The 26,706-nt window shown below is 43.3% G+C and overlaps 1 protein-coding gene across 4 annotated transcripts in view; it reads left to right on the forward strand.

The window, feature by feature from the left end:
• The first annotated feature begins 1,336 nt into the window (after positions 1–1,336).
• CARMIL1 (capping protein regulator and myosin 1 linker 1) overlaps positions 1,337–26,706 on the forward strand; it is a 203,916-nt gene continuing 178,546 nt past the window's right edge. For 2 of the 4 annotated variants that reach the window (XM_083822727.1, XM_083822728.1), the window contains exons 1-5: positions 1,369–1,485; positions 14,443–14,577; positions 14,906–15,069; positions 16,188–17,358; positions 20,971–21,068. In XM_083822727.1, coding sequence (XP_083678853.1) covers positions 1,407–1,485; positions 14,443–14,577; positions 14,906–15,069; positions 16,188–17,358; positions 20,971–21,068 — 1,647 coding nt within the window. In that variant the 5' untranslated portion in view covers positions 1,369–1,406. Of the gene's footprint in view, positions 1,486–14,442; positions 14,578–14,905; positions 15,070–16,187; positions 17,359–20,970; positions 21,069–26,706 lie in introns of all 4 variants that reach the window. The other 2 variants (XM_083822729.1, XM_083822730.1) reach the window with 2 other exon arrangements.

Consider the following 26,706-nt stretch of genomic DNA (forward strand, 5'->3'; position numbering starts at 1 on the left):
AGAGAGCCTGTGGGGTCTCCTCCTTGGAGACCTTCAGAAGCCGCCTGGACGTGGCCCTGGGCGGCCTGCTCTGGGTGTCCCTGCTGGAGCAGGGCTGGGACCAGGCGGCCTCCAGAGGGCCCTGCCAGCCTCAGCCGTGCTGTGAATCTGAGGAAAGGTTGATCAGAACAACACCCTTTTCTACACATGGTCTTAAGCGGTCATTTTGCAGCCAAAACAGCCTTCGTCAGGCCAAGGTGTGACGCTGAGAAGTTGCTTCCTCCAGAACATGGTTGCTACCTCCTGCTGGTGCTCTCTAGCTGCAAGCTTCAGTGGGGCTATGATCTCCTTGGGTACTTTTGAAAATATGTGCCAAACAGGCTTTCAGCTTTCTTCCTTGCTAAATGGTCTGCTTCTTACAGCTCTTTATGTGGTAGAAAGGTAAAATATGGGAATACAGGATGACAGCCTTCTTCACACTAATATAAAGCAAAGTAGAAATTTCATATAGTCTTTCAAAGGGATGACAAAATCAAAAGGGAACACACATTAATTTTGTGTTTGGGATCACAGTATTTTCTTTTAAGTTATTTAATAAAGAGCACATACTGAACTTTATTTTTTTTTTCTTGCATTTTGCTTGAAAATATCCAGCTTTTCGGTATTCTCTTCTAAAATTAGCTGGATTAATCATTCTAGAAATCATGATGTGAAGGCTAAGTATCTACTAAATATTTTTAGAAATAATTTCAGAGGTTGACAAACGTGGATTATCTTAACAATAAACGTGGCACAGCATTGTATTGTTAAAAAAAAAAAAATAAGTAACTGACAGCTTTTTTTTTGTTCTGTACTCAACTGTTCCACAGGTACCCGCTCTAAGAGAGTCTGACACAAAGCATCAAGCAGTTAGGGTTTAGAGATAAACCAACTCTATCCACTTGCATGCACACATACATTTGAGTCAGAAACACTGCAGGAAGGTCACCTCAGACAAAATAAATAAACAAATAAATAATAAAATAAAATAAAAAGATTTCAAAATTTATTGCTGGGCCAGACTAACAGCAGGAGAAATAAAAGCCATACTTCTTAAAATATTTATTTTGGCATTTTCCCATCAAACATTGAAAATACAGCTGCACCACTTATGGGTCAACAAACAGATATTGTACTTCAGGCACAGCTCTGTTGTTTCCTTAATATTTTCCATATCCTCGCTTTCAGACAGCTACCTTATGCAGTAAAGCCAGTTCAGTCAAGGCAAGCTTTCAGGCAATCTAAACTTAAACAGGTGTAAGAGCTAAACCACCTGCTAACCCCTTTCAGATGGATAAACTCAGGCTGAATAGGACTGTACTTCTGTAAAGGAGAAAGCCTAAAATGGGATCTGCTGTGAAAGCAGAGCTTATGTAGAAGCTCCCTGTATGGCTTTGGAGTGGTATTCCTCCTTGAAAAGACGCTCTCAAGCAAAACACCAAAAAGTACGTAGAAGATTTGTATCTGGTAAGAATGTTTTACTGTGATGTTGTAGCTATGCTTTAATTAGATAAGAAGTAAGCTTCACTATGAAAACCTCTTAATCAAGAATAAGTATGCTTTTTAAGTGATATTGCTTCTCAGATTTGCTGAGCTGCTTTTTATCTCTTCCTTTCAAGCCTACTTCCGTTGCTTACTTAAAATATTGCTTCTGATAGTCCACTTAATCATCTTTTTTTTTTTTATTAATTTAATCTCATTTTTATGAATACTAACAATACTCGATATTTTTCTAATTTTTTTTTCTCTTATTCTTTTTAACATGTGTAATTGTGTTAATGCACATCACTATTTTTCAAGGCCAAACATAACACCCCAAGAGCTTTGCCTGGGCTACAAAGGTTGGAACATTATTTCCTGTAGTGTCATTATGCATTTACAGGCCCCTTGACATATAGCCCCATATCACAAGGCAAGATTATATCCTGTTTGTTTTTTCAATATTTGCAACTGGCTTTCTGTAAGTAAATTTATTTCCTAGGATTCTGATTTCATATTTATATGAAAGTGATTATTATTATGCTTCAATAATTTTAATAACACTTCATAGAATAAACAATGGTTAGACGTGTCACAGAACTATCTTAACTCATACCAGAAGAAGAGGCAACACTTAAACTAGCAATACATTTTTTAAAGGTAAGTAAAAACTTCTTAAAGGCTAGAGGAAATTAAATAATTCCTTCTGATGAATTTGTTGGAAGGTTTGGATCACCTCTTGGAATGGATATGAACAACAACTGTTATTATTGTAACTAATATAATGTAGACTCCTCTGCAATCATTTGGTTTCATGATTTCTGACTTTGTAAAACAGATAGAGATGCTAATGGCATGATTCAAAGCCAAAGAAAGGTGTAAAAAGTCTGCAAAGTCATCTTTCAAAAATATTTTAACTCAATCACATAAGCCATAGATTCCTTCACTTTCTTCTGAGATTCTGAAATTTTAATGCTTCAGAGCTGAAACTTAAAAGTTATATCCTAAATATTTGTAATAAAACTATGAAAGGGGGCATCCTGTATTTCCAGCGGAGCTGTGGTTTTTAGACAAAGAGAGAACAGGGCTGCAAAATGAAAATAAACTGTGAGTTAGGCTAGAGCTTCACTTGGAAGTGTACACCCTGATCATGGCTTTCTGAGAACATTTCTACTTTGAGGCTTGATTTGACATCTTGCAAGGATTTCTGGGATAACCATAACTCAGAGTATCAGAAAAATAGAGGTTGGAAGGAACTCCTGGAGGTCATCTCGTCAAGCCCCATGCCCGAAGTAGGGTGAATTTCAAAATCAAATCAGGTTTCTCCCAGCCCTCTCAAGCTGAGCATTGTAAGCTTACCAAGGATTTAAGCTATGAAAACAGCACCAAGTATCTAATGATCTAAGTCTACTTCTTATAAAGCAAACAAATAGTTTTGTTCTGTTTTTTTTTTTTTTTTTTAAAAAATGTTCCTCCCTATTCTTCAGTCATGCAAACTAAAAATTCCCAGTTCTTTTCCTAAATCCATTTTTTTTTTTTTTTGAAATGCTGGGGCTCCTTCCCATTCAGGTTTGGCCATAACTGAAGCTGTGCACCAAAGTCACATCAGGACATTTTCCCTGGGCTAGTCATCAGGAGTGATGACTTCCTCTATGTGGCTTGGTGCAAACTACCAAGGCCTACAAAACAGATAACCTTTTTTTATTTTTTTATTATTTTTTCCCCCTTTGGTTTCATTTCATATAGAAGCAGGCTGAGGCACCTTGGGGCTGGAGGCCCTCTCCAGGGTGGAGAGTCTTCACTTATGACACAAATATGGATGAGCCTGTCAGCACTTAAGTTCATAAAGGTTCTCACACAAGTAATCTTACAGCCCATATAGAAACAGAGCTGGGAATATGTAACACTGCAATATGTTGCACAGGGTGAAGTCTCTTTGGCATTTAGTGTGGCAAACAGTTGCTTCAATCACTATACCCATGAAAAAGTGAGCGAATGTTTTTCCAGGGCTTCTCTTTCCATTAAAGAGATGACATACTTTGGGAGAAGTTGTGCACTCTGCATAAGCAAAACACGTTGTCCTCGAGTCAAATAACAGTTTTGTTGTCAGCCTCTGAACTAGCTCTGTAAACTTTTAAGGAGCAGAAAGATGCTTTGATTTTTTTTTTTTTTCATCACTATCTTCTGTTCTTGGGAAAAGCTTTTCTTCAAAATTTGAAGAAGGTAGACATATCCTCTCTGATCTCCCTGCTTGAAATTCACCTTTTCCAAGCTGATGTACAAATTGTTTGCATCTGACATCAGCCAAACTCAGTGGATGAGCAGGAATGTCTGGATTATTTTTCCTTTCATTCAGTTGTTTTTTTCCCAGCTCACATCCTGCCTTTATTCTGTTTTGCCTAGCTGTCAGTTCTTGTCTATTACCAAGTGAGGGTATGAGGCAACGTCTAACTACCTTTTGAGTATTTTGTTGTTACAATATCTAGCACACTGTGTTCCTGGGGATTAGTGCAATTTAAATGATAAAAATACTTCTCCACATAGGAGGAAATGCTGGGTTCAGTGAGAGGTGTTTCAAGCCTGTTATATTTACACTTCCTTGAACTAAATAGGTTTCAGAGTCCTGTTCTACTCATTTATTTCTAATGTGATAAGAAACCAGAGATTTTAACAGAATCACAAACTTTATAGGGAACTTTTATGTCAGAAGCAGAAACAAAATCCTGAATCAGCAGAAACACATCCTGTCCCCTGATTATGGTGCCCTTCTCATGCATGTCTCTTGCTCCCCAGCCTGACGTCTGATCTTAAATGGTTAGGGGCCCATGACTGACAGTCCCAGCAATTTCCAGTGCGAGATCACACCACTTGTGCTTGCCCGCCTCTTGCAAATACTTTCAGTAGAGTAAAAATATTCTCCAAAGTCCAGTAAAGTCTCCCGGTGAGATGACCCTTGAGCTGTCCCTTTTCTAAAGGGTAATCTGGCTGGAGCAGAAATCCCCTATCTAGCTGCTGGAGGAGCAAATCATCCAAAGGTGTTTTTCTCTCCCTGGAAGAAAGGAAGTTCAATCATACTTAACCATATAAAAACACTCAGGAAAAAGCACAAAATCACCCTAGTCTGATATTTCTGTGGCTCTTTAAAAATCTAAATAAACAGTGGTTAAAGAAAACTTTGGCCTACAGGGAATGGCCAGATGATCAAAACGTAATAGGATTATTTTTTCTCTAACACTTTCTGGCCACAAGGTGTCAATCCTTACTCACAAGAAGAACTAATGGCTGGTATATTTTTCTGAAATAGAGCTGTAGCAAGTCTTAAACTCTTCTGGGAGCAATGGCAATTAGGGAAACAGAAAATGAAAAGACAGTAGATGCAAAGAATGAAGTTAGACCTCAACTGCAAAATCTCCCTTCATCCTGTAAGGACATCACATGTATGCTTTGTAGTATTAAATAAGCAGCTGCACCTACATAGCTAATAAATAGATTAAATCAAAACTCAATTCCATTATTATATTTTTGCAATGAGATATTAAGTAGCTGTACTTTTCTGAAGATATTTCTATTTAAAATATATGTGAAAAATGTCAGCAAAAAGGAGAAGTTTAGAGATGTGTCCAGAAAACACCTAACACTTCTGAATAACAAGTCACAGAACAGAAGTGAGGAAAAAATAAAAGGGAAAGCAAGGCCTTTAAAAAGTTTGGCACCATCTAAATGTCTGATAGCCAGGTTTTCAACAATGCTTTAATAATGAAATACCTTTTTGCCAACTGATGTTGTATAAAGAGCATTTTGTCTTCAGAAATCCTAAAGGAGCAACTGAAATATGTCAAAGATATTTTTCAATTCTACCGTAGCTAATGGACACTGTATTCCCTGCAGGTTCATGTGGTGAGCATCATTTGCTCTGAGTAGCAGTCCTGCATGCACGTGTTCACCCTGAGTACTAGCATGGGAAAATGGCACTGATTTGCCCAAGAGGGAAAGCATACATTACACTCCATGTGCAATTTAGTGTTGGTTTGAACTGCTTGTTTCTATTCTGCTATATTTTTTGACTGTGAGTAAGTGTGTGTGATTTGAGTAGTGTGTGAATATGCATGAATTTACACTCTGTGGTGTCACGTTGCTTTCTGGGGAGTAGGGAGTCATATTTGTCTCTCCGAGGATTCTTTCCTGTGTTGACAAAAAATGGAAAGGGAAGAAAACTCTTCCTGTCCAGACCACTGCAAAATAGTCCCCTTGCTGAGAGCATGAGATGATGGCTGCACAACCAGGATCTGGAGCTTGCCCACAGGACCCTCGATTGCCAGTGATGATGCACAAGGTGGAAGAAATCCAGCTCAACTGCTGGAGACTTGGCTGAGTTGGCAGCTCAAGAAAAACACTTTCTCCTTGAACCCAAGCCTGTTTCATGTGGAAATCATCACTAGACGGTGAACACTGCAAACTCTGAAGGGTCTCTGGGGAGCACAGAGCTGCAATTCAGGAAGGGAAATAACAAAAGCTAGATGGGTCTTCCAAGGGAATGAGGGGGAAAAAAATATAATTTAGCGTCCTTGGAAAAAGCAAGGAGGTTCCAAAATCTGATGAAGCAAAAAGCTGCTGGGTTAATTTGCGTAAACATTACGGTGAATGCAAAGGGCTTCACCAGGCAACTTCCACCCCCTGACATTTCCCTCTTCCCCTATCCAGCCACAGTGTCTGTGCTTGAAGGGTTGAGTGTCTCCTGCTGCCTTACAGCTCAGCAGCCCTGGCACATACCGAATTCTTTGCATTAAAAGCTGCGGCACATATTGCATTAAATGCTCTGGCGTGTTGCATCTCCCCAAGCTAACTCGTGTGTGTTGTGTGCTAGCGCCTGGGTGATTCCCCTTACCGCATGTGGCAAGGACATCTGGCACATTTCCCCCAACACTGAGGCGAAGGTTTTGTGGCTGAACATCCTTGTTTTGGAAATACTGCATCACGGGGGCCCAATTCCTTTGCTGAGAAAGGAAATGAGTCGGTTGGGTGTGTGCAACTGGGAAGAGTGAGGAGGAGTGAATCCTTTGTGTCTGTGGCCATTTTTCCCCTCTTTTTGTTGAATCAGGGCTGTATAAATAAATCAGTCCAGGACAGACATAGGATAAAATCTGAAGAGCGCTTCTGTGTGCAGGTAAAGCATAACTAAGATCTGCTAAAGGTCTACATGTGTATGTGTTCACACTGAGATGCTGACAACACTCATTTTGCCGCTTATTAAAGAACATTAATTTCAGATGCCGTCTGATGCAGAACTGAAAATAGCTACAGCTACTCCCAGAGCAGCAGCAATAAAGTACAGGCTGGTGGAGCTGCTAGCTTGCTGGGGAGCATGCCTACAGCACTGCCCTCGGACAGGTCTGCACTGCAGCCAGCCCATTTCATGCCAGGCTCCGGCTGTTTCTGCTCCCCTGGGTTGGGAGGAAGCCGTAGTGGCACTCGTGGCTGCTCTGTTTGTAGCTGGAGTAGGAGGAATGCTACATCTCCTCAATGTTTTCATTTTTTTTTCTTTACCCGATATGCAAACTGTCTTAATGTGTAATAAGCAGCCCACCTTTTTCCGCAAACAAACAGGTTTCTCTTTTCCAAATCCCGTCCTTTGGGCATCCTGCTATCACTGCTGCAGAGCCCAGGTGCCCTGCTGGTTTCTCCACCGGGGCCCTGACTGTGCTGAGCTGAATGCTGAATTAGCTTCTCAACTTTTATTTTCAGCCAAAACCACAGAATGCTACCTCTGCTTCCTTCCAGCCCCATGTGCAAATATTGCAGTATGTATATTGTACCGCCGACTTACTGTTTGGGCTATTTTTAACAAGATTGTTTCCAGCTGTCACTCTCCAGATTTTGCTTTTGAGTTATTGCAAGCTTTACCCTTTGTGTTTAAATGTGCTGCAGTTGAAAGAGTGGTAGGAAAAACACGGGACCATCTGTCTGCTTGCAGTGCACAGAGCAGCACTGCTGCTTCCTTCATGCTGCCTTGAATGGAGCAGGTCAGCCCTGCTCTGCTCCCATCGATGCCTGGGGAGCTTGGTGGCAGCCAGCATGGCCCCTTGTTTCCTGTGGACCCCTCCGTCTGCCACGTGCTTACAGTCAGATTTGTAATCTGCATGTATACCCGTCAGAAACACACCAAATAATCTAATGGAGGTAGTAGGACAAAGATTTTAGGCTTCTGTCACGCTGATCGTAAATGAGGTTGTGTGTAATGCTGACCCAGGTGTCCTAAAAGAAGTAAATTCTTTGTAGAAGCCTACAGGAACATCTAGCCATTGCTTTTATTTAAGGTAATAAAATGATTTCAGGAGCCTCTGTGTGCACAGAACAAAGAGGCTTTCTTAAGAGTAGGCTAAATAATAATAAACTGGGCATGGAGAGTGGTAAACCACAATCCTCTCTAGGAAATACTCTCTGCTGCCTGACTCATTCGGTATCTTGCAGCAAGCTCCTCTTTTGCTGTGTGTTAACTGAGGTAACAGCCTAGGTATTTGACATTGGGGAGCAATGGAATTTTCCAAAGCACAAAATTTAATGGGTTGTTACAAAACAAAAATCGCTTTTGACCTCTCGCTGAAGAATGTGGAGCTAATGCTTTCTATCAGCAGAGAGCTGTTAACGCACTAAAAAGATGACGCTGATTCCTTGATGGGGCTGCAAATGAATTAGAATGAGGGGAAGAAAATTGTCATCTCGTACTGAGCACCTCATAATTTTGCTGTCACTTGAAGAGCTAAGATTACTGCCACCAGCAGATAATACACAGCGAAAGGAACCAAAAGAAACAAGTTGGGGAGGAAAAAAAAAAAAAAAGGAGGAGCACTTTTGCAGTGAGGCAGGGAGGGAAGAAAGGGTAATAGAAACCTGTTCTGAACAGTAAATTAACCACTTGGGGTGGACTGAAGGCTGCTAAACTCTACTGGATCCTTTCTGTAGAAATGAAGATGGAAAAAAATGTATCCAAAATCATCCTCAACACTGCTTTGTTTTACTGTACATAATCATAATAAACCGATATATTTGTGCTTTGAGAAATTGCGTTAGAGGAAATGACGGGCAAGGCTGGTGACTGGGGAAAATGCTTCCAAAAATCTCTAATCAAATCTGCAAGCAGATTTTGAGTCCACCATGGGAGTAACCATTCCATAATTGTTTTCAGAGATCATCTGAGCACTTGAACTTGATTAGAACTGGTGCTCGTATGCTAAAAGCAAACTCCAGGCTGATTGTGAAATACACTGTTCTTGTTGTGCTGCTTTATTATGCAAATAATCCAGAGGGGGAACAGAAATGATATGATTTGACCTATGTCACTGAATGAAAAGTGCAGATAGCAAACTGTGAATGTTACAGCCAGCTATACGGTTCCATATTTGCCATCTCTATGTCCTGACCTAAATAATAGTCTTGTTTCTGCTGCCCTAGCTGGGAGGTGTCTAACGGATCAAAATGTGAGATGGAGATTATAAACTGCAAATATTTATTCATAAAATTTTATTTTGCAATTCAGCCACGATTTTCTGGTGAAGTAGTTCTTTTTTAATAGTCAAAACGTTCAGTAAGTTTGTGATCTTTTCAAAGGTAGTTTGCGACTAGAAAAACGAAAGAGTAGACTAAAACATTCACAGCAAGTTAAAGGCTCAATCGTGATTTTACTGGAGCGTCTGCTCTTGCCAAGTATGATCTTAATACCACAGTGTACTGATGTGTATCTTCTCAGCTGCTTTGCAGTACACCATGCAAAGAGTTGTAATTGCCTGGTCAAGCGGCTGTGAAATGCAGAAACGTCTTAGGGTGTTTTTGCTGGTGGGGTTGCAGGGAGCTGCAACACAGGCTTCCCTTCTGGGATCTTGTCATATTTGTGGCTTATCTCAGGAATTTTACAAGTGTTTTTCCTTCTGCTGTTCTCAAAGAGCTACTTTGGCACCTCTGCCTTGGCATTGTTGCCTCTCCGACAAAATGTCCAATGATTTCATTGCACCGAAGAAGTCCGCTGAGCACCCTATATTGACCTGAAATAAACCGTGCCAGCAACCGTGCCCAGCCCCTGAAAAGGGGCTGCACTAAAAAACTGTTCCACTGATGTGATGAACTTCTCCCGATGTAGTGAATCTTCCCTCTCCTTCACTGAAGAGCACAACACCTATCTGGACTGCGAGGTGAGGACAATTGCTTCCCTGTTGTACCCTGTAAGGGCCGCGATGAATGGCAAGGACAGTTTCTGTCCCCCTTCATCAAACCAGAACCTCTCACCTCACAGCATTTGGCTCAGTGATGGCATTTGCCCCCAGATACTGGACACTTTTAGGTATTAGACATGGGGCTTGGAATTAACAGCCTAAAGAAGATATTTTTTCAGTAAGACCGAGTAAATGGCTTTAGGTGGAGGTAAATCTACACAGAGGAACATATGAATCTACATGGGTGAAACGAAGTTGTGTGGTGATAATCTTATTCCACAGGAGATTTTTCAGATCTGAAAACCGATTATTTGAACCTCAAATAGCACTTTTAAAAATAATTTGCCCAAAATTATTGGTGACATATGTGTGTCCAGAAAACTGGTGTGAACTCAACTTTACTGTGCTAGTCAGCCCTTATGTTAGCATCCTGTTATGGCCAGGCCCTGAAACAGCAATTTCATTTTGCCAGTAAATTCCTATTATGTTGTAATATCAGATCTGATGCTGTTTTATATTAGGGACATGCAGCTAGGTTGTTCTGTTTGCTCATATCACTTTCCCTGCTTGTTGATTCCTCTATATGTTTGTAAAACTTTCAGAAGTTGTCCAGATGACAAGATGACTGATTTTCCTTACTTTATTTTATAACACACCTAGGACAGCTTTGGACACTACAGAAATGGCACAGATCCCCTGGAAGGATCTAGTTCTCACATGGAGCTCTCCTGAAGCCAATAAGGCACCCATGGATTTTACAGAATTCAGAAGGCTCAGTGTATTTAGAAAGCTTTTTGATACTTAAAATTCACCTGTAATTGCTGTCAGTCTTCTCTTTTCACCATGAAGTCAACTTTTTCTGCTTTTTCAGCGGTATAGTTCAAGATAATTTTTCATCCACACTTCTCACCCTCTCTTCCCTGTCTCTAGAGCCATCACATTGTGAGCTAGAGGTTTATTTGTCAACCCATCTAGGCTTAGCATGCGCATTTAGAGGCTCTTGTTGAAAAACTGCATGGTCAATGACCTCTCCAGAATGTACTGCTTAGAGCTAAAAAACATTTTTTTGCAGCAGAGGTTTTTAGGTTGAATGAATGGTATTGGTATTGATAGAAAGACTGTTAGTACTTTCTGTGGGGGAAGAAATAAGGATAATAAAGGTGGAGAGTGAAGTATAAACTTTTAAAAGGAAGAGAAAGAATCATGTTCAGTTTGAAATTTAGGTCAGAACTACTCCAGATTTATTTTTGTACAGGTTCATTTTCACCTGCTTCACTGGCCACGAAGAAAATCTATCTTCTTTTTCAGTTATTTCAGACAGTACAAATAATGCGTATGGAGCATGTTTCACCACCTTGATTCCAAGGGGTTGTTAATCTCGCAGGGTTGACGGAAACCCAATCAAGGCGTGTTGTTTGATTAAGTTGGAGTCAACAGTAAGAAAAAGGAGCTTGATGAGACACTGGAGGCATGAAGGCCTGTACTGGAGGAGAATTGGGACTTCACAAAAATGGGGCACTTTGACTTAGCGACAGATGAGCTGAGGAGCTGCAACACTCAGACCTGTTTTAAATGGATTAAAATGTTTTATTTCCATTCAAGATCTTGCTAAATGTATTCCAAGCATCACTAGTTATGCCTGATGCAGAACGGAGAAAGCTATGACCCCGGTTTAGGCTCTGTGTTTAAGAATCACTTGCTTTTGCTCTCCAGTTGCACATCTGAAGTCATAAAAATTGTAACAGTTTCTCACTAAATGTGATGGGATATGCAAAGGATTAGGCTTTCACGTGAGAGCTAAGTAGCAGAAGCAGATGAGCTCTTAAGAAACAATGATCCCGGTTTTATGCAAATAGGCTTGCTAAAAGCGAATGAGGGAAGAGGAATATGGAAATAGATGATGATAATAATACAGTAGAGTAACCAGAATTATTCTGAATAGATTCCTCCTATTAAGATTTTCATGAGGCGTCAGCTGTTCTTTGTAATTCTTTTCTTAACATTACCATCAAAGTATGCCTTATCAAAATATACATCTTTGCTGCTGCATTTATAGTCACCTTATTTAAAATCAAGACAAAATACTTTTTTTTTTTTTTTGGTGTAGGGTACCAAAACAATTGTAAGAGCGTACAGCATGGCAGCCCGGAGTAAAGGGTTTGAAAAGACTCAGTCACAGATAACAACAGGAGACTACTTACAAGTGTGTCATTTCCTTTACCAAGCTAGTAATTGATGGAGGATGTACATTTTTCCCTATCGATTTTGCCACAACTGGTGAAATCAATACCAGGCATCCAATCATTCAGCAATATAAGATACCTTTATTATTTTGCAATTAGCTGGCAGCTTGTTTTCTGCCTTTTTATTTTTTTTCTAATGAACATTTCATGTCAAAATATTCCTAAATCCTGGATCATCTACAGGTTTCTGAACAGATGTGGTCAACATCCAGGACTCAAATATCACATTTAATAGTGTCACCAAACATAGGCAATGAATGTAAAGATAATTAGTGGACAAAAGAATTAAAACCAAATATCTGGAGAGAGCCCCAAACTGGAAGTGTTAAGTCATTTTTAGGCTGAGTGGAAATAAGGCTGGCATGGATTGGTAGACTTCATGAACTTGTGAGCTCACACATAATTGGATGTGACTTAATTGTACTTTCTATACTTCCATACAGTTGCAGGTTAGCTGCCTCTTGGTCTTTAAAATGCCCATAATAATTCCAGTGATTGAAAAGTAACACTTCTTTAAACAATGCTGCTCTTGGCGATGCCTGACTGGCTAGGATGGTGGCAGATGACACCGTGTGGTCCAATTTGACTGCATTCATCCAGTGCAGTATACAATACCTGTGGAGTTGCAAGGGCATAGCTGGGGACGAACCCACTCCTTTGAATTTATTCTTAGAAATGCAACTAGAAAGGCTGGATCATCTATATCTAGAGCTGTTTTCTGCCCCGTTTTTCATAGACATGAGCTTTTGCTGTGCATTGCGAGGCAGCTTTGCAAATCAGATTTGATCACCCGATTCCTCCTACCACGCTGCTGCTCTGCAGCAGGATGACTCCATGGTGTGACTCGAATGTCAGTCTGACACCCGCTGTCGGCAACAGAAATCTTTCCATCAGCTTTAGCAGGAATAGGATCATGCTACAGATCGCATCATAACATTGTTCACATCATGCTCCTAAGGAAAAAAGATTGAGATTCATCAGTGCTAAAGCCCCAGTCCAAGTGGCAGAGAAGATAGCAGGGAGGACATTCAGCAGTTGAGACTACAAGTAGCCTACCTTATGGCAGCGTGTGCGGCTTGGCACCAGCTCACCTTGACATCTGCCTGATCTGCAGGAGAAGACAGGATTTGGGCTGAGAAGGAGGATGAGGGCAGCAGAAAGGCTGGAAAACGGGAATACAACAGAGTATGTGTCGACACAGGGTGTGAGGTGTCCTGCCAATATAGAGACCTGTGAGAGGTGGTCAGAAGTTCTTTGCAAGCTACTTCTTATAATTTATGGTTAATCTGAAACATGAACTTGCAGTTCTGAGGACATCCCCCTCCTCCCCCAATCACCACCTTTTTCTGTCTCGAATGTCTCCCTGCTCAGTGTCTTCTGATGTCCCTAGTTCTCTCCTGCTCTGCTGCTGTCAGTTAAGCGTAAGCTCTGGATGCTGCTATGCTCCCTGCAGCAGTCTAACTGGTACATGATCCAACCCACTTTTCTCATCAGCATTTTTGTCACACCAGAAACTACAGTAGCTTGAACAATTTTTAGAGGAAAAAAATGTCTACAAGCAAAGCACAGATCCCATTTCTGTGGCAGGCAAGTTGGTTATCCTTTGAATGACTTATTTTAAAATGACTTCCTGGGCCTGCTCTGGTGGAAGAAAATGTAACCTCCTTCCTTTTCAGTAGGCCTGCTGCATGCACAATATGCAAATGCTACGTGACTACTGTAGTGTGATCCTAGCTAGGACACCAAGCTGTGATCATTTTCACCACTGCAGGTAACGTGAGATTAGGAGAGCCCACTGACAGACATAGCAATGATGGCTCAGGAGCAGCTCGGGATAAGAGCTGCACCTCAGGGTTACAGGAATACCACTGAGCTCAAACCCAGCTCCGTCTGCCTCAGCCACCCCAGTTTCACTTGGGAACCTCTCTTCTTCTCAGCTGTGCTGATGTGTCTCTGTCGGGGGTGGTGTGGCTTTTCCTTTAAGCTGTAGAGGAGAATCTCTGTTTGGGAGGCCCTGGGAGCCAAATGTTTGGGACCCCTGGGGAGGTGGTCCAGGCTTCTCTGCTCCGGGAGGTGGAAACATCCTTCTTTTCACAGGGCTTGCTGATGTTGCAATAGCGCCAGTATCCAGGCGTCACTACAGCTGCAGGAGCAAGAGGCAGCAGCTTGCCTGAACGACCATTTCCTGCCTCCTCTCTGGGGAATAAGGAATGGGAAACGATGCAATCTGCTGATTGAATCTGACCTTGGGGTCATTAACCCACCCAAATTTAGTCTGTACCTTCCCTCCCTTGAACCAGGTCCAGTCTTCTGCGCTCCCAAAAAGGAATTATACAGTAGCCTTAGCAGTGCTACTTCATTAGCCTGTTATGCCGGTGATTAAACAACAAAACAGAACAGAACAAACACTGCCTGCTACCATCATTCTTTTTGTTATTTTTGTCTTTATTTTTCTGTACATATCCTGGCTTTCCTGTGCTGGCCATCTCGTGTGAAAGGAAGCAGGGATGGAGGGGTGCTCGCAGTATCCAGCAGCATGCTGCAGGCAGGCAGGCCTGGAAGGAGCACATCGCTTCTGCGGCTGGTGCACACTGAGAGGCCTACGGTTGTCTGGCAGGAGCCAGGGAAGCAAGGTCTGTGCTTCAAATACTGTTTCAGAGAGAAATGAGGCAATGAAACTGCTCCTGCTTCATGTATGAGCTGTCATAGATACGAAAATGTACATTTTTGCAGAGCAAGTGAATAGTGATCGAAGAGAAGGTATCTTTTTTTTGGAAGTTTTAGTCAAACACAGGGCGTTAGACTCAATACAGCAGTAACTGCATGAAATTACATATCCTTTCTTATGCAGACCTAATAATCTGATTTTTCCCTCCTGGGTATTAGAAAAGACGTGAACTTCTGAATTCCTTATTTTTTTTGTTTTTGTTTTGTTTTTGTTTTATGCCCAATATTCCTCAGTCGGAAGTAAGCTTGCTTATGTGCAGCAAGCAAAAAATGCAGTTTTTATGCTGAGCTATGAGGAAAGACTGTCAGGGAGGAAGAAGTCAGCAGGTATTCTGCAGAGAAAGGAAAAGGATGCAGATCCAGTGAAGAAAAGGGAACAGAGGACCATCAACAAACAGGTATAGAGCTCTCTTTCTATACACATATATGCCCAGGTAAGGTTTGACTGGCAGTGCTGTGCGTTAAAAGCACACAGCTTCTTTTACTAATATACCCTATATTTACTGTTTGTTTATTTTCTTTAAAGAATGTCCCTATTTGCTTCATGTAGTTAAACAACAAAAAGGAAAGGCAGCAATTTTGTAGCTATATCTGTAGTAATTGTATCTATGTTGGTAAAATAATCGCTAAAATTATTCAGAGAGCTGGTTGTTGCTGTAGGGAATCATAAAATTGTTTCACAAGTCGCAACAATTTCAAACTGCTAGTCATATTTCTTTTGAAGACCAGGGCATGTGTAGTCCCTGAGATGCACAGAGCAACAGCACAGCATTTTACCAGGAAAATTAAGTCATCTTCTTGGATTTGTGCTGTTGCTCTCATTGAATACATTTCAGGCGTCTTAAATAGGCATAAATGACTTTGATCTTCCAGATCCGTCACTCACTTGTAGAGTGCCTGAAATATGAGGTTTATGCAGTAATCCACCCCTTCAGGATGCAGGACGACCAATCACAGTCCTGCTGCAGTGAAAATGATCTTCTCATTGAAACTGTGCATCGCTACCAGAAGCAAGCCTAAGTATTTCCAGAGCTGTCTAGCCTCTTCCTCTCTTCTCATCCAATAAGCTTCTTTCTGTCCTTATTTTTATAGGCGCAATTAGGCAGCTCACGTGCTGTGTTTCTATAACGCGTCTGTTACACATAACAAAAATGCTCAACGGCACAGTGCAACAAGCAAAACACCGCTATTTGTGGTTTTTTCTTTGATCCTGGGGAAGGAGGCATACTTCTGGTTTCCTTCAGTCTAGCATAAGCCCAGATTCTTGCCTTTCCCCTCACAAGGCATTTGCTAAACAACCTGTAACAAGGGCATCACCTTAGAACAGGTGACATCCCTGTGGAGACAAGGTGGGGGAGTGCAGAAGAGACAGATGAGCTCTGGATCAGAGTTTATCCTTCACCAGGGTTTAAAGCGATCCGGCCTTGGCGATCTCTTTCCCAGGCAGCAGGAAACGAGGGCTGACTTGATGGTTACAACCACTCCCTTTACAACGTCGATCTTTTTTTTTTTAAAGAAACACACAAGAAGGAGAACTCCTGTGGGGCAAGGCCAGAGGGTGCATCTGCTGAAGGACGAGGACCTATTGAGGAGGGCCAGCATCGAGACCTTGAGACCTCGTTGCCGTAGGTGGTTCTGCATGGCTCCTGCGCTGAGTGATGCTGGCCGGAGAGGCCACGTCCACGGAGCACCACGTCCTGCGGGACCTCACGGTGGACGAGCGCAGGCTGCAAACATCTGCGCTTGGTGCTGTAGCCGTGTTGCAATGCTTCCTCTTGGCGCCCAGGGTTTAAGGCGACAGCCAGCACCAGCGCAGCCAAACTGTGGAAAAGGAGATGGATCACCCATGCGAGAGGCTTCCTGCGAGCCACTGCCAAGGACCGTGCAGCTCAGCCCTCGTGCCGCTGGCGCAGTTATTTATTTACCTGCGCTCAGGTCGTGCCCGGGCTGTCACCACGGCCCCCTGAGCCCCTCAGTACGGCCAAGGCCTCAACGGCGACCCCCCTCAGGCCCCAGACCCTCCCTGCAGGCAGAAGGAGGCGGAGGGCAGGGACCAGAGCGGAGCCTGGGGGCTGGAGGCCCTCGGGGGCCGCACCATGGCCGCTCTCCCCGGGGGCCGTGGATGCGGGTGGGAGCGGCGGCGGCCGGCAGGTGGCCCCCGTGGCCGCCCTCTCCTCACCCAGGGGGGCTGGGGGGGGCTGCATTTCCCTGCCTTCCCCTGCCCTGCCGGCCGTGGGCGCCACGGCTCCCCTCTTGGGAGGTGCGGAGGCCGGGGGAGGGCACCCTCCCTCCATCCATCCCTCCCTCCTTCTCCATCTCCCTGCCTGCCGCGGCGGCGGCGAGGGGGAAGGAGGGCGGGCAGCCCCCGCCCGGCTCCCTCCTTCTCCTCCCTCCTTCCCTCCCTCCCTCCCTGCCTGCCTCGGGGCTGGCTTCCTCCCCGGGAAATGCCCCTCCCGGCCGATCTCTGAACATCCCCCCCCCACCTTTTCCCTCCGCCCTCGCACGGCACCCCGGCGCAGGGCCGCCCCCCCCCCCCCCTTCCTCCTCCTCCTCCTCCTCCTCCTCCTCCTCCCCCGCCCCGCGGCTCGCATGCTCGCCCGGCCCTGCGGAGGGGCGGCCAGCCGCTGAAGCAGCCCCGCCGCCCGGCATGGCCGAGGAGAGCTCCGAGCTCCCCCGGGAGCTGATAGGTGAGGGCCGGGGCCTGCCGGGCGGGGGGCACCGGGGGGGCTCGGGGGGGGCTGCGGGCTCCCCGGGGGACGGGAGGGCCGGGGGGCGAGGCCCCGCTGCTGCCTGCGGGGGACCCGCGCCGTGGGGGGCTCCGGGGGGGCTCTGCAGCGGGGGTGCGGGGTATTGGGGGCCCTGGGGGGGTCTTGGGGTGCCCCCGGGGCACGGACACGCGTGGGGAAGGGCCGGTAGCAGCCCTGCTGTCAGCCGGGGCCGAGGCTCCGAGCTGCGCCCTGGGGGAGTTTACATGATGTGTTTTTTTTTTTCCCCCCCTCCCACCCCACTGGGCTTGTTTAAAACTCTTTTTTTTTTTTTTCGTGTGTGCGCACGTCTGAGAGGCTATTTGTAATTAAAGTTTCATGGCTGCGTGCGGTGACCCCCCCCCTGCCCCCCCCCCATGTTCCACGGTCTCCGCTTAAGCAACGCTGGCTGATGGCGAGGACCTCCTGAAAATGCTGTCATCGCTGCTTGGGAGCTTTCAGTAAACGGTGGTACGGGCTGCTGGCAACCGGTGTCATTTGGGGATAACAGGTCTGATGCTTTAGGATCCAGCTGCCCTGCTCAGGCCGGGCGTCCTCTGCTTTTAGATACCGGGTTGCCTGTTGAAGGGCAATACGAAGCTCTCACCTACGCTGGAATTAATTTAAAGTATTGCCTTAGTGACAGATGGAAACAGGTTTGTCATGCAGCCAGGTACATGTTGCACTGAATACAGTTCTTACAAACATCACCTAGTTCATTTACACTGTTGCTTTGCCTTTGATTGCTTCAGGCAGTGCTTTTGCTGGGAATTAGTTTTAATGTTTATAAAATATCGGAAAAAATCTGGATGGCAAGTTGCATTTGTCACAGATTTTTTTTCCTCTATATAGAAAAAAAAATGCTTTATTTTGTGCTCTTTCAACATGCAAACCATGGGGGTTACTAGCGTTAGCGTATAGCCTGGCTACTGAGAAGTGATGAGCTATGGTCAAAGCTGATTTTTTTTTTTCTTTTTAATACATTTGAGATACTAATACATGATAGTAAGTGTTGTGCATCTGCACTGTACCCTACTATACCGTAGGTGGGGTGTAGTGCATGTTAAGGAGAAAGGCAAAGCTGAACATCCCAACGCATCCCATCCTCTGGTGGCTTTGGGCAATTTTAAGAAATGCCCCCCCCCCCCAATCCTGGCGCCCTGTGCCCACCCACCGCACTCTGTCAGAGCCCTCTGGGGGCTTGTGGGCCCGTTCAAGTGGGTTGGTTTGATTTCTCCCAGCGTTTTGGCATCTGCATGTTAAAATGTAACCTGATAAACAGACTTTTTGGAATAACCCTATGCTTTGGGAACAGGACGGAAGGATGTGCCTTAAACCGTAGTGATTACAGCGTGGAGATTAAACCGGGAGTGAGAATGGCAGAACTGCAGGTTTTTGTTGTTACTCACTTCCTGCATGACCTTTGCTAGGTCAGGAGGTTTGTAGTCTTAAAAAAAAAATAAAAAAATCCCTATATTAATGTTGGCTTACCTGGATCTGCACCCCAAAGGTGCTGGTGTTTGAATGTAGGCACTCATAGCCACAGGTATTAAAAATGAGTGAGTACGTGAAAATTAGAGCCTTAACTTTGTGCTCCTTAATCTGACAAACTACTTTGCAAGTCTATCTGCCGCCAGTGTGTGCGGAGGAGCCCTCAGTCACACGGGAGAAACCCGTGAAGCTGAAATCTTAATTTTGTACAGAAACGTCCCCAGCCCTTTCAGGCAGGTGCAGCCATAGAGCGAGCTGGCGTCCTGGTGCCTGGCCGAGCCACAGGTCCCAGGCCTCTCCCCAGCCACGCCAGGGCTGCCGACCTGCGGTCCTTTTCATCGCTGCTGCGTGGCACCTGTGGTGCCACGGTGAGGGAAGCGGGACTTGCTCCCCGGAGGAGGAAATCCCCTGCTTGCCAGAGAGGAGAAACCAAAAGGCAGAGGCTGGGGGCGGAGGTACAGGAGCAGCGACCACCGCAGCACCTTTCCTTACGCGAGGAGAGGGGGCTTTGCTTTATGAAAAGGGCTGTGTGGTCAGCTTGCTCCTCAGCTCCCACCCCAGGGCTGACAGAGCAGGACTGGGCGTTATTCGTGCAAGAGGAAGCCTTGGAAAAACAGCTCGCCTTGGGAGGGAGGACGGGGCTGGACTTTCCCCCGGGCCCTGCTTACCTGGCTGCTCGGGGAGCTGGCTGCCTGGCTCCCTACCAAGCAGTTGCCCTGGGAGCCGGGCGCGCTGGCAGCCTGCCACAGGGCTGCCGCCGCTCGGGGCGGCCTTTGCCGGGCTCGCTCGCTGCTGCCCAGGAGCTTTTGTTTCCTGAGAGGAAAATTGAAATTCCTGGGGAAAAAAAAAATAAAAAAAAAATTCCGATTTTGCAGAAGGAACGCTTTCTGGCGGAGAGTCGCACTGACCGGGCGTATTTGTGACCCGCGCGCCCTTCTGCCTTGCAGGCAGAGCTCCTAGGCTGGAGAAATGATGCGTTGCCTGAACGAACGCGTTCAGGCGAACGGATGAAAATTGTGTGGAAAAAGTAGTATTCTGTAATTAAAAGCCTTACGAAGAGCCTATTATCTTCGGTTTTAGCCTTTAAACTTTAGTCTGCACAAGGGCGAAGTGTGTGCGTCTGGGGAGGGTGGAGACTTGCCATTTAAAGGTTCCAGTAGTGGTGCGGGAAATAGGTTAATGTGTTTAAAAGATTTCTTCCTCAGCCCTTGTCTGGGAGGGCTGGGGAGCAAAATGTGCGGAAGGTGCCAAATTGGCTCATCCAGATGAGTTCCTCTGTTTATCTACCGCTTACATCAGTTGTATAAGCTTTCTGACACGATTCCATGTGTATACGTTCCCTTCAGGACAGGGTTCAAGCCTTTAGGGAAAAGGCTGGTTCACTTGGTGCTTGGCAGAGACTGTCTATGTGTGTGTATGCCTGTACATAGAAAAAAAATTATGGCAATTAATGCAACTTTGGCACTGTGAGGTGCCTACAGTGACTTGGGCTGAGACCAGCACTGCCTTCCACAGCATCCGCTGCATAGCTGTCAGGTGTTAGTGGCTGGAAGTCTGAGCGGTTGGCTTTGCATCTTGAATGTGCAAGTACAAAATGTGTAAACTCTAGGTTTATCCATCATCCCCCTTCTCCCAGTAACAATAAAAGGTGAGCGTCTTTGCAGTACAAGGAGTTAATTGGCTTTAGTAAGCTTTTCAGGTACGAATAATAGCAAGTGAGGAATTCGCTCTCTTCCTTGAGCAGAGCTAAGCGGTGCTGGGGCTTGTCTTGAGAATGCTTTTGATGTGTAACTAGCACTGGAAAGAAATATAAGATTATGTTTAGAATGCTGGCATATGAAAACTCTAACCCCACCGTAACAGAAGTAAATTATTGTGTGGATGGTGTACTTCTTACAAAAGTTGTGTTCGTTGGTGTTTAGTACTGTTATGCGTGCATGAGACTTCTGTGAGTGCAAGCAGTTGAGCAGCGTAGCTGTGAGTCTTCCTGAAAACAGGACTATGGTGTTTCCTTCTCATGTTGACACTAAAAGTATTTAATCAAGGTGTTTTCTTTTATTTCAGAAAGTGTCAGGGATGTTATTGGGAGGAAAATCAAAATTTCGGTCAAGAAGAAGGTAAAGCTGGAAACAAAGGGAGATAAAGTGGAGAACAAAATATTGGTGAGTACAGTAGACTGAGTGATTCAATTTGTGGAGGAAAAGCCAATATCTTTTCAGAAGGCATCAATTCTCCTCTTGAAAGATTCTTTGAACTTTCGTTGTACCATAAGTTTCGCATACCACTTACTTTCTTACTTTCTTGCTAGCCTGCATAGCAAGTTGGTTTGTGGTATGCACGTGTATGCACACATGTTGATCACTGAGTTATTCTTCAGGGTTTAGGGTATGGTGTTGTGGATTGATGCTAAGACTAGTTATTATTAGAACCTGTTCTACAATAATTTGCTGCCTTTGCTGGTGAGGTTTCCTGTCTACATCAATAGGAATTTTGAGTGGACAAGAAATGCAAAATGAAGCACGTAGAATTATTTATCTTTTGAGAATCTCTTGAAGCTGTTACATGGTGAAGAATAATTGTAAAGCTGTTGTGCTTTTTAAACTCAAATGACTATTTGTACTTTTTAGTATTCTCTGAGTCATTATCTGCGTTTTAAAAGAAATGCTTACTGTGTGGGATCTTCCATTGTCATTCCTGAAACTGTAGTGGGGGAAAGTGTCAAATTAATCTCACTGAAGTATGCTTTCCTGTTTTCTCAAGAATAGTTTTGCTGGCCTCTTTTGATAAGACGAGAGCTGCAGTAATGAGCTGGTATGCGTGCATACTGTCTTGAATACTTGGGTATGCAAAAAGAGATGGAACTTCATTTCTTCTTTCCTTTGATACTTCTCTATCAGGAGAATAACAAATGCAAATAACTACAATGCTGCTATAATATTTTGCAAGATGTTTGAAATTTGGTGCTTTGTATCAATAAGAATGCTATTGTACGTTTGAAAGTTTCATCGCCAAGACTTTGTTTGATATTTTAGGTACCTTCCCCATGTCAATATGCTGTTTTCTTGTTAAAACGCACAACTGATTAATCAGTTCTGAATTATCTTCAAAAAGTGCATGTTGCTTATCCTAGGGCAGTAAGACTGTAGATAATGGTCTATCTTTCCATGACAGCAGCTACTTATGGAATTTGAAACATTTTCTGCGTAATATCTACCTGTTTTATTTATAGCTCCTGGGTTAACAATTTATTTCTGTACTGGAAATAGGTCGAGCATTTGAATGTTGATTGATCATCTCTATTTATTTGAAAGCCACGTGTAGAGGGAAGGCTGACAGTTTCACTGAAGCAGTAACACTTGATTGACTTTTGGCTTATCCCGAATCATTACTGATATCAATAGAGAAATACACTGTGGAAATACTGTAGTACTGTTCCAATCTGATGGGACCAAAAGAATGTCAGGCTGTGAATCCACAGTGAAGCTTCTGAGGGATGTACTGCTCAGCAGTAAAATGCCTAAAAGTGACGACTCAGATCATTTTTCTCAGTCATCTCCTAAGCTCTCAGGTGGCAGACTTTAACCTTTGATGGCTGGAAAGGTACTGAAAGGGAAGAAACCTCTTTAAGGGGTTAACAAGTTTTTTGAGCGGTTCTTGTGTGCTTGCATGCTGCCTCCAGTGTACGGGATAAGTCTTTCGAGAATATGAAGGGGGTTGTTGTCCAGTAGAACCATTTGTTCGTTGATATAACCATGCAGAAGACTTGTGTTGCAAGGAAAAAGAGAGTGCTTTCATGGTTAGGGAAATTGACGGTTGACTGCTGGGGTTGGATTTCATGTTTTCTTCTGCTACAGAGTCCCTGTGTGAAGCTATACAAATCACTGATGTAATTTTTATTTTTTTTACAGTGTTTCTTTGACTGCATGCGTGCATCTTTATTTTATGTGATTTTCTTTGCAGAAGTGCTGAGTGTTCTCTGTAGTGGCTGAGGCCAGTAGAGGCCATGGTTTCTTTTGAGAACAGAGTTCTCTGAGATGCGGAGCACTCTGAAAAAATGACACCAGTGACACCTTAAGTTGGGTACCTCAAATTAGTGGAGACTTTTAGGCCTTACTGTGTCTACAGACTGTCATTCCTTGCCTGTGACACAGAGGAGATAGACCCTCCTCTCCTCAAAAGTTTCTTAAAATAAATAACCTTAATTCAAAAATAAGTGGGTGCTTAATGCTAGACACCACTGGAAAGCACCTAACAAAGTTAAGAGATTTGTAATCCAACCTAGGATTTAGCAGTACTCAGCAAATAATGCATATGGCCTGCGTTATTCAGCAGGTAAAAGTGACTACTGAATGCTGTGCCTTGACCGAGCATGCAAACTGAATGCTGAATAAAGTGTTGGCAGCAAAAGCACTTCCATGATTAAATACTATATCCTTAAGTGCATGCACCACAAGGCTCAAATGTGATTCCATGGCCAACCTTCGTGCCAGTACTGCTTGATACCTGGGAGCTTACTTCTGAATTGTTAATATTCTTCTGAGCACGGCCTCTGGAGTTCACGTGTAGCAATTAATTGTTTTAAGATTTAGATTTAAATTGTATTAGTAGCTGTGTGTTTACAAGCAAATCAGTTAGCATGCATTGGGTCCAGCACTTACTAAGCAGAAAATGCCAGTTGTTCTTGCTCTAGCTAACCCCAGCACTGTTTTGGAATGTACTCAAGACTTTAGAAGAGGTTGATCGTAGAGGTTGAGCGATCTCTCATCCTTTCTTCCTAGGAAACTCCAGCAAAATCACTGACACTTTGAGATTATTTAAAAATTGCTGCTTTTTGCAGGTACCTGTAAAAACACTTGACCTCTGGCCCTGTTGTTCATGGTGTATTCAAGATGCAAAGTTGTAGAATATGGATATAACCGTCCAGTCAAGTCACTCTACTCTAGCAAATTCCTCTGATCAGTAAGATGGAAATTTCTCTAAAGAGAAAAGTGCAAAAAGAAAATTGATGTTGTTTAAAATGAGGTTCCTATGTTAAGACAGTGATGTTGGTGGATGAAGTCCATGCATGCCTTAAGGTAGATTTGGGATCTCAGCTTTGGGTGTCAGAGTCTGGAATTTTATGACTTGGGAGTTTTGAAGTAAGACAGATTTATCACTGCACAACAAGCTTGCTGCCTCAGTAATCTCAATGTGCAGTTATTTACTTTTCCAGTTAGTCATAATGATACAAACCAATAAACATGGTGGGCGGCTTAACTGACTCTGATCTGCGGCGTTGTGTCTGGCCACAGATGTGCAGGCCGCAAACTGGAGTCCAACGCTGAAAAGTCAATAACCAACTTGAAAAACCAACAACCACCTTGAATGGGCTTCAGATCAGTCTTCAAGCAATTAGGGTGAAACCCCAGCCCTCTACAAGTCTTCTTTATATTGCTCTCGTAGAGCAAAGCTGCCCTGAGGGAGGATCAGGAAATAACCTGTGCGGCCCTGTGTGTAAGGCCGAGCACTGTTGCAAGGGCAGCCATTGCTTCTTCTGGGTCAATAGGGTTCTTGCAAAGTAGGCTTTATAGGTTAAAATCAATAACGTCTTGTAATCAGGTTGATGATTGCTTTGGTTTTGTGGGATTTTTTTTTCCTTTTGTTTAAACATGGTTTCTCTGAGAACAAAGCTTAAGGCTCATGTTGAGTGGCTACTGTGTTTCTCCTCACACTGACAACTTCTGGGCATCGTGGCTGGTTTCAACCAAAGCTGGTGGATGTGTAGAGGTCTAAGTTGTGGTGATAATACTATGGGTTTTGTGGAAAAAAGCAGTCAGAAAAAGAAGAGAAACTTCACACTTATTTACCCTGAGGGCCCCATGTTTTGGCACCCTAAGGGATCTCACAGAGTGCCCTGTCCATAAGAAAAAATTTCAGTGTTGCGTTGTTTTTTAATCCAGAGGCTTTGGTGTTTATCGGATTATCACCCACAGACAAACCCTGGTAGGAAATGGGGCTTCTTAATTTCACTGTTCGTGGTGCTACTCTTTTCCCCCTCAAAACCAAAGGTATCTGTATAGTGTTTTGCTGGATATGTCCCATTGCAGTTTGTTCCTGTCACATTTACTGTAATTAATAGCAATCATTGAGAAGCTGAACTTGTAAGATAAAGGCAGTACGTTAAATACGTCTGATCAGCTCATTATAAAACACTTACATTTTTAGGAGGGATTCATAACAGGTAAAAATTCCAGGGTCCCTTTTACTTTTTCTTTCTTTACTATTAATAAAATGGAACAATTGTAGCATAGTTTCATTTTAGATCTGTTTTCCTTTCCAAAATAAAATTATTTTAGGTATTAAAGATGAAGAAAATATTGGCATTTCATACATACTGCAAATGACCATGCTCCCCATATGGCTGATCTGTTGTATATGTGCTTGTGTGTGTTTTTTTTTTCTTCTTTTTTTCAGTGTTTTCCTAACCTTAAGGTCAGAGTAGTGTGATGTGATGTAGTTACCAAGAGCACTTTATTAGGAAATCCCATTGAGGAGTCTCAGTTACGCTGCTGCCCCAGGTCATTTACATTCTCCTTGTTAAAATATCACAGTGCTACTTCTGGAACTATGACAGTTGCCTTGGCAGGTGGCTCTCCTTGAAATGTTCTGTATGCCCAACATGGATTTACTGACAATAATTTGTATGCCCTTGTCACTTTCTTTGGGGCATATGTTGGCATGGACTTCTAAAGCAAAATTTCTAGTTGAATCCTGTCAAATAGGTTTATATTTATTGTGTGCACAGGACCTAAGATTTCATGTTCTTCTTCTAAAGAGTCACTGGTACAGAGTGAAATTCTATTAAAAAGATGTACCTGTATTTACTTTTAAAGGAGCAATTACGGGCATCTTGTGCACCGTCCGTGTGGCTGCTTGAACAACTTGGCTGACTTTACTAAAGTAGCTGATAAAACCTGAACAGGCACAGCCGCCCGTACAAGCTATAAGGATAGCAATCTCTGCGTGGAGGCAGTAATGTTTTGCACTGCCAAAACTATTTTGGGATGAAAAGCTCTGGCGTTTGTTTCCCATTGCTCATCTTTTTGTCTTGATCCATCAATGATAATTTATTTGAACAGAGATTTGATATCTGTCTAGGTGTATTGCCTTTAAAATATTCACTCATATTAAATCACTAAGAGCATGAAGCTTACAGGGTTGTCCAAGGTTAGTTTTACATAAAATGTGTGCGATCTCGCATGTTACATCATGACAGCTGGTGTGTGATAATGATCTTAAATATGGACATTCTTGAAGAATAATGGTGTTTCCTCTTCTGTGCCTGGAACACTGAGTGTTATGGCATATCTTAAGCGTGTTTTTATGAAGATGACATGAAGTAGGTGTTGGTACATCCCTTATGTCAGAAAATCTAAATAAAATGAGGTAGAATAATCAAAAATACATGAAAATATATTTTAATCAATTTATAAGGGGCTTCTTCAAAAGCAGTTGAATTGTCTTCAATTCAAAAGATTGCTACAGAAAACTGAAATAATAAGAGTAAAGTTCTCTGGAAAGTGAACTTAGTAATCCAGTTGTATTATTATGCAGTTTATTTATTAATGCAGTTAATAAATATACATTTGTTAATGCATTTGTACATAATCCCAAAAAAGGAAATATTTTAAAAAATAATAATTTCTGTCTAAGTTTTAAATAAATCTATGTATACGTGGTACACTGATCTGCAATGACCCTTTTTAACCTTTGGGAGGTTTTACAAATGTAACATTCTCATGCTGTGATAGTGCGTGCAAA

This window comes from Anser anser (assembly GCF_964211835.1).
Source record: "Anser anser genome assembly, chromosome: 2".
Lineage (NCBI taxonomy): Eukaryota > Metazoa > Chordata > Aves > Anseriformes > Anatidae > Anser > Anser anser.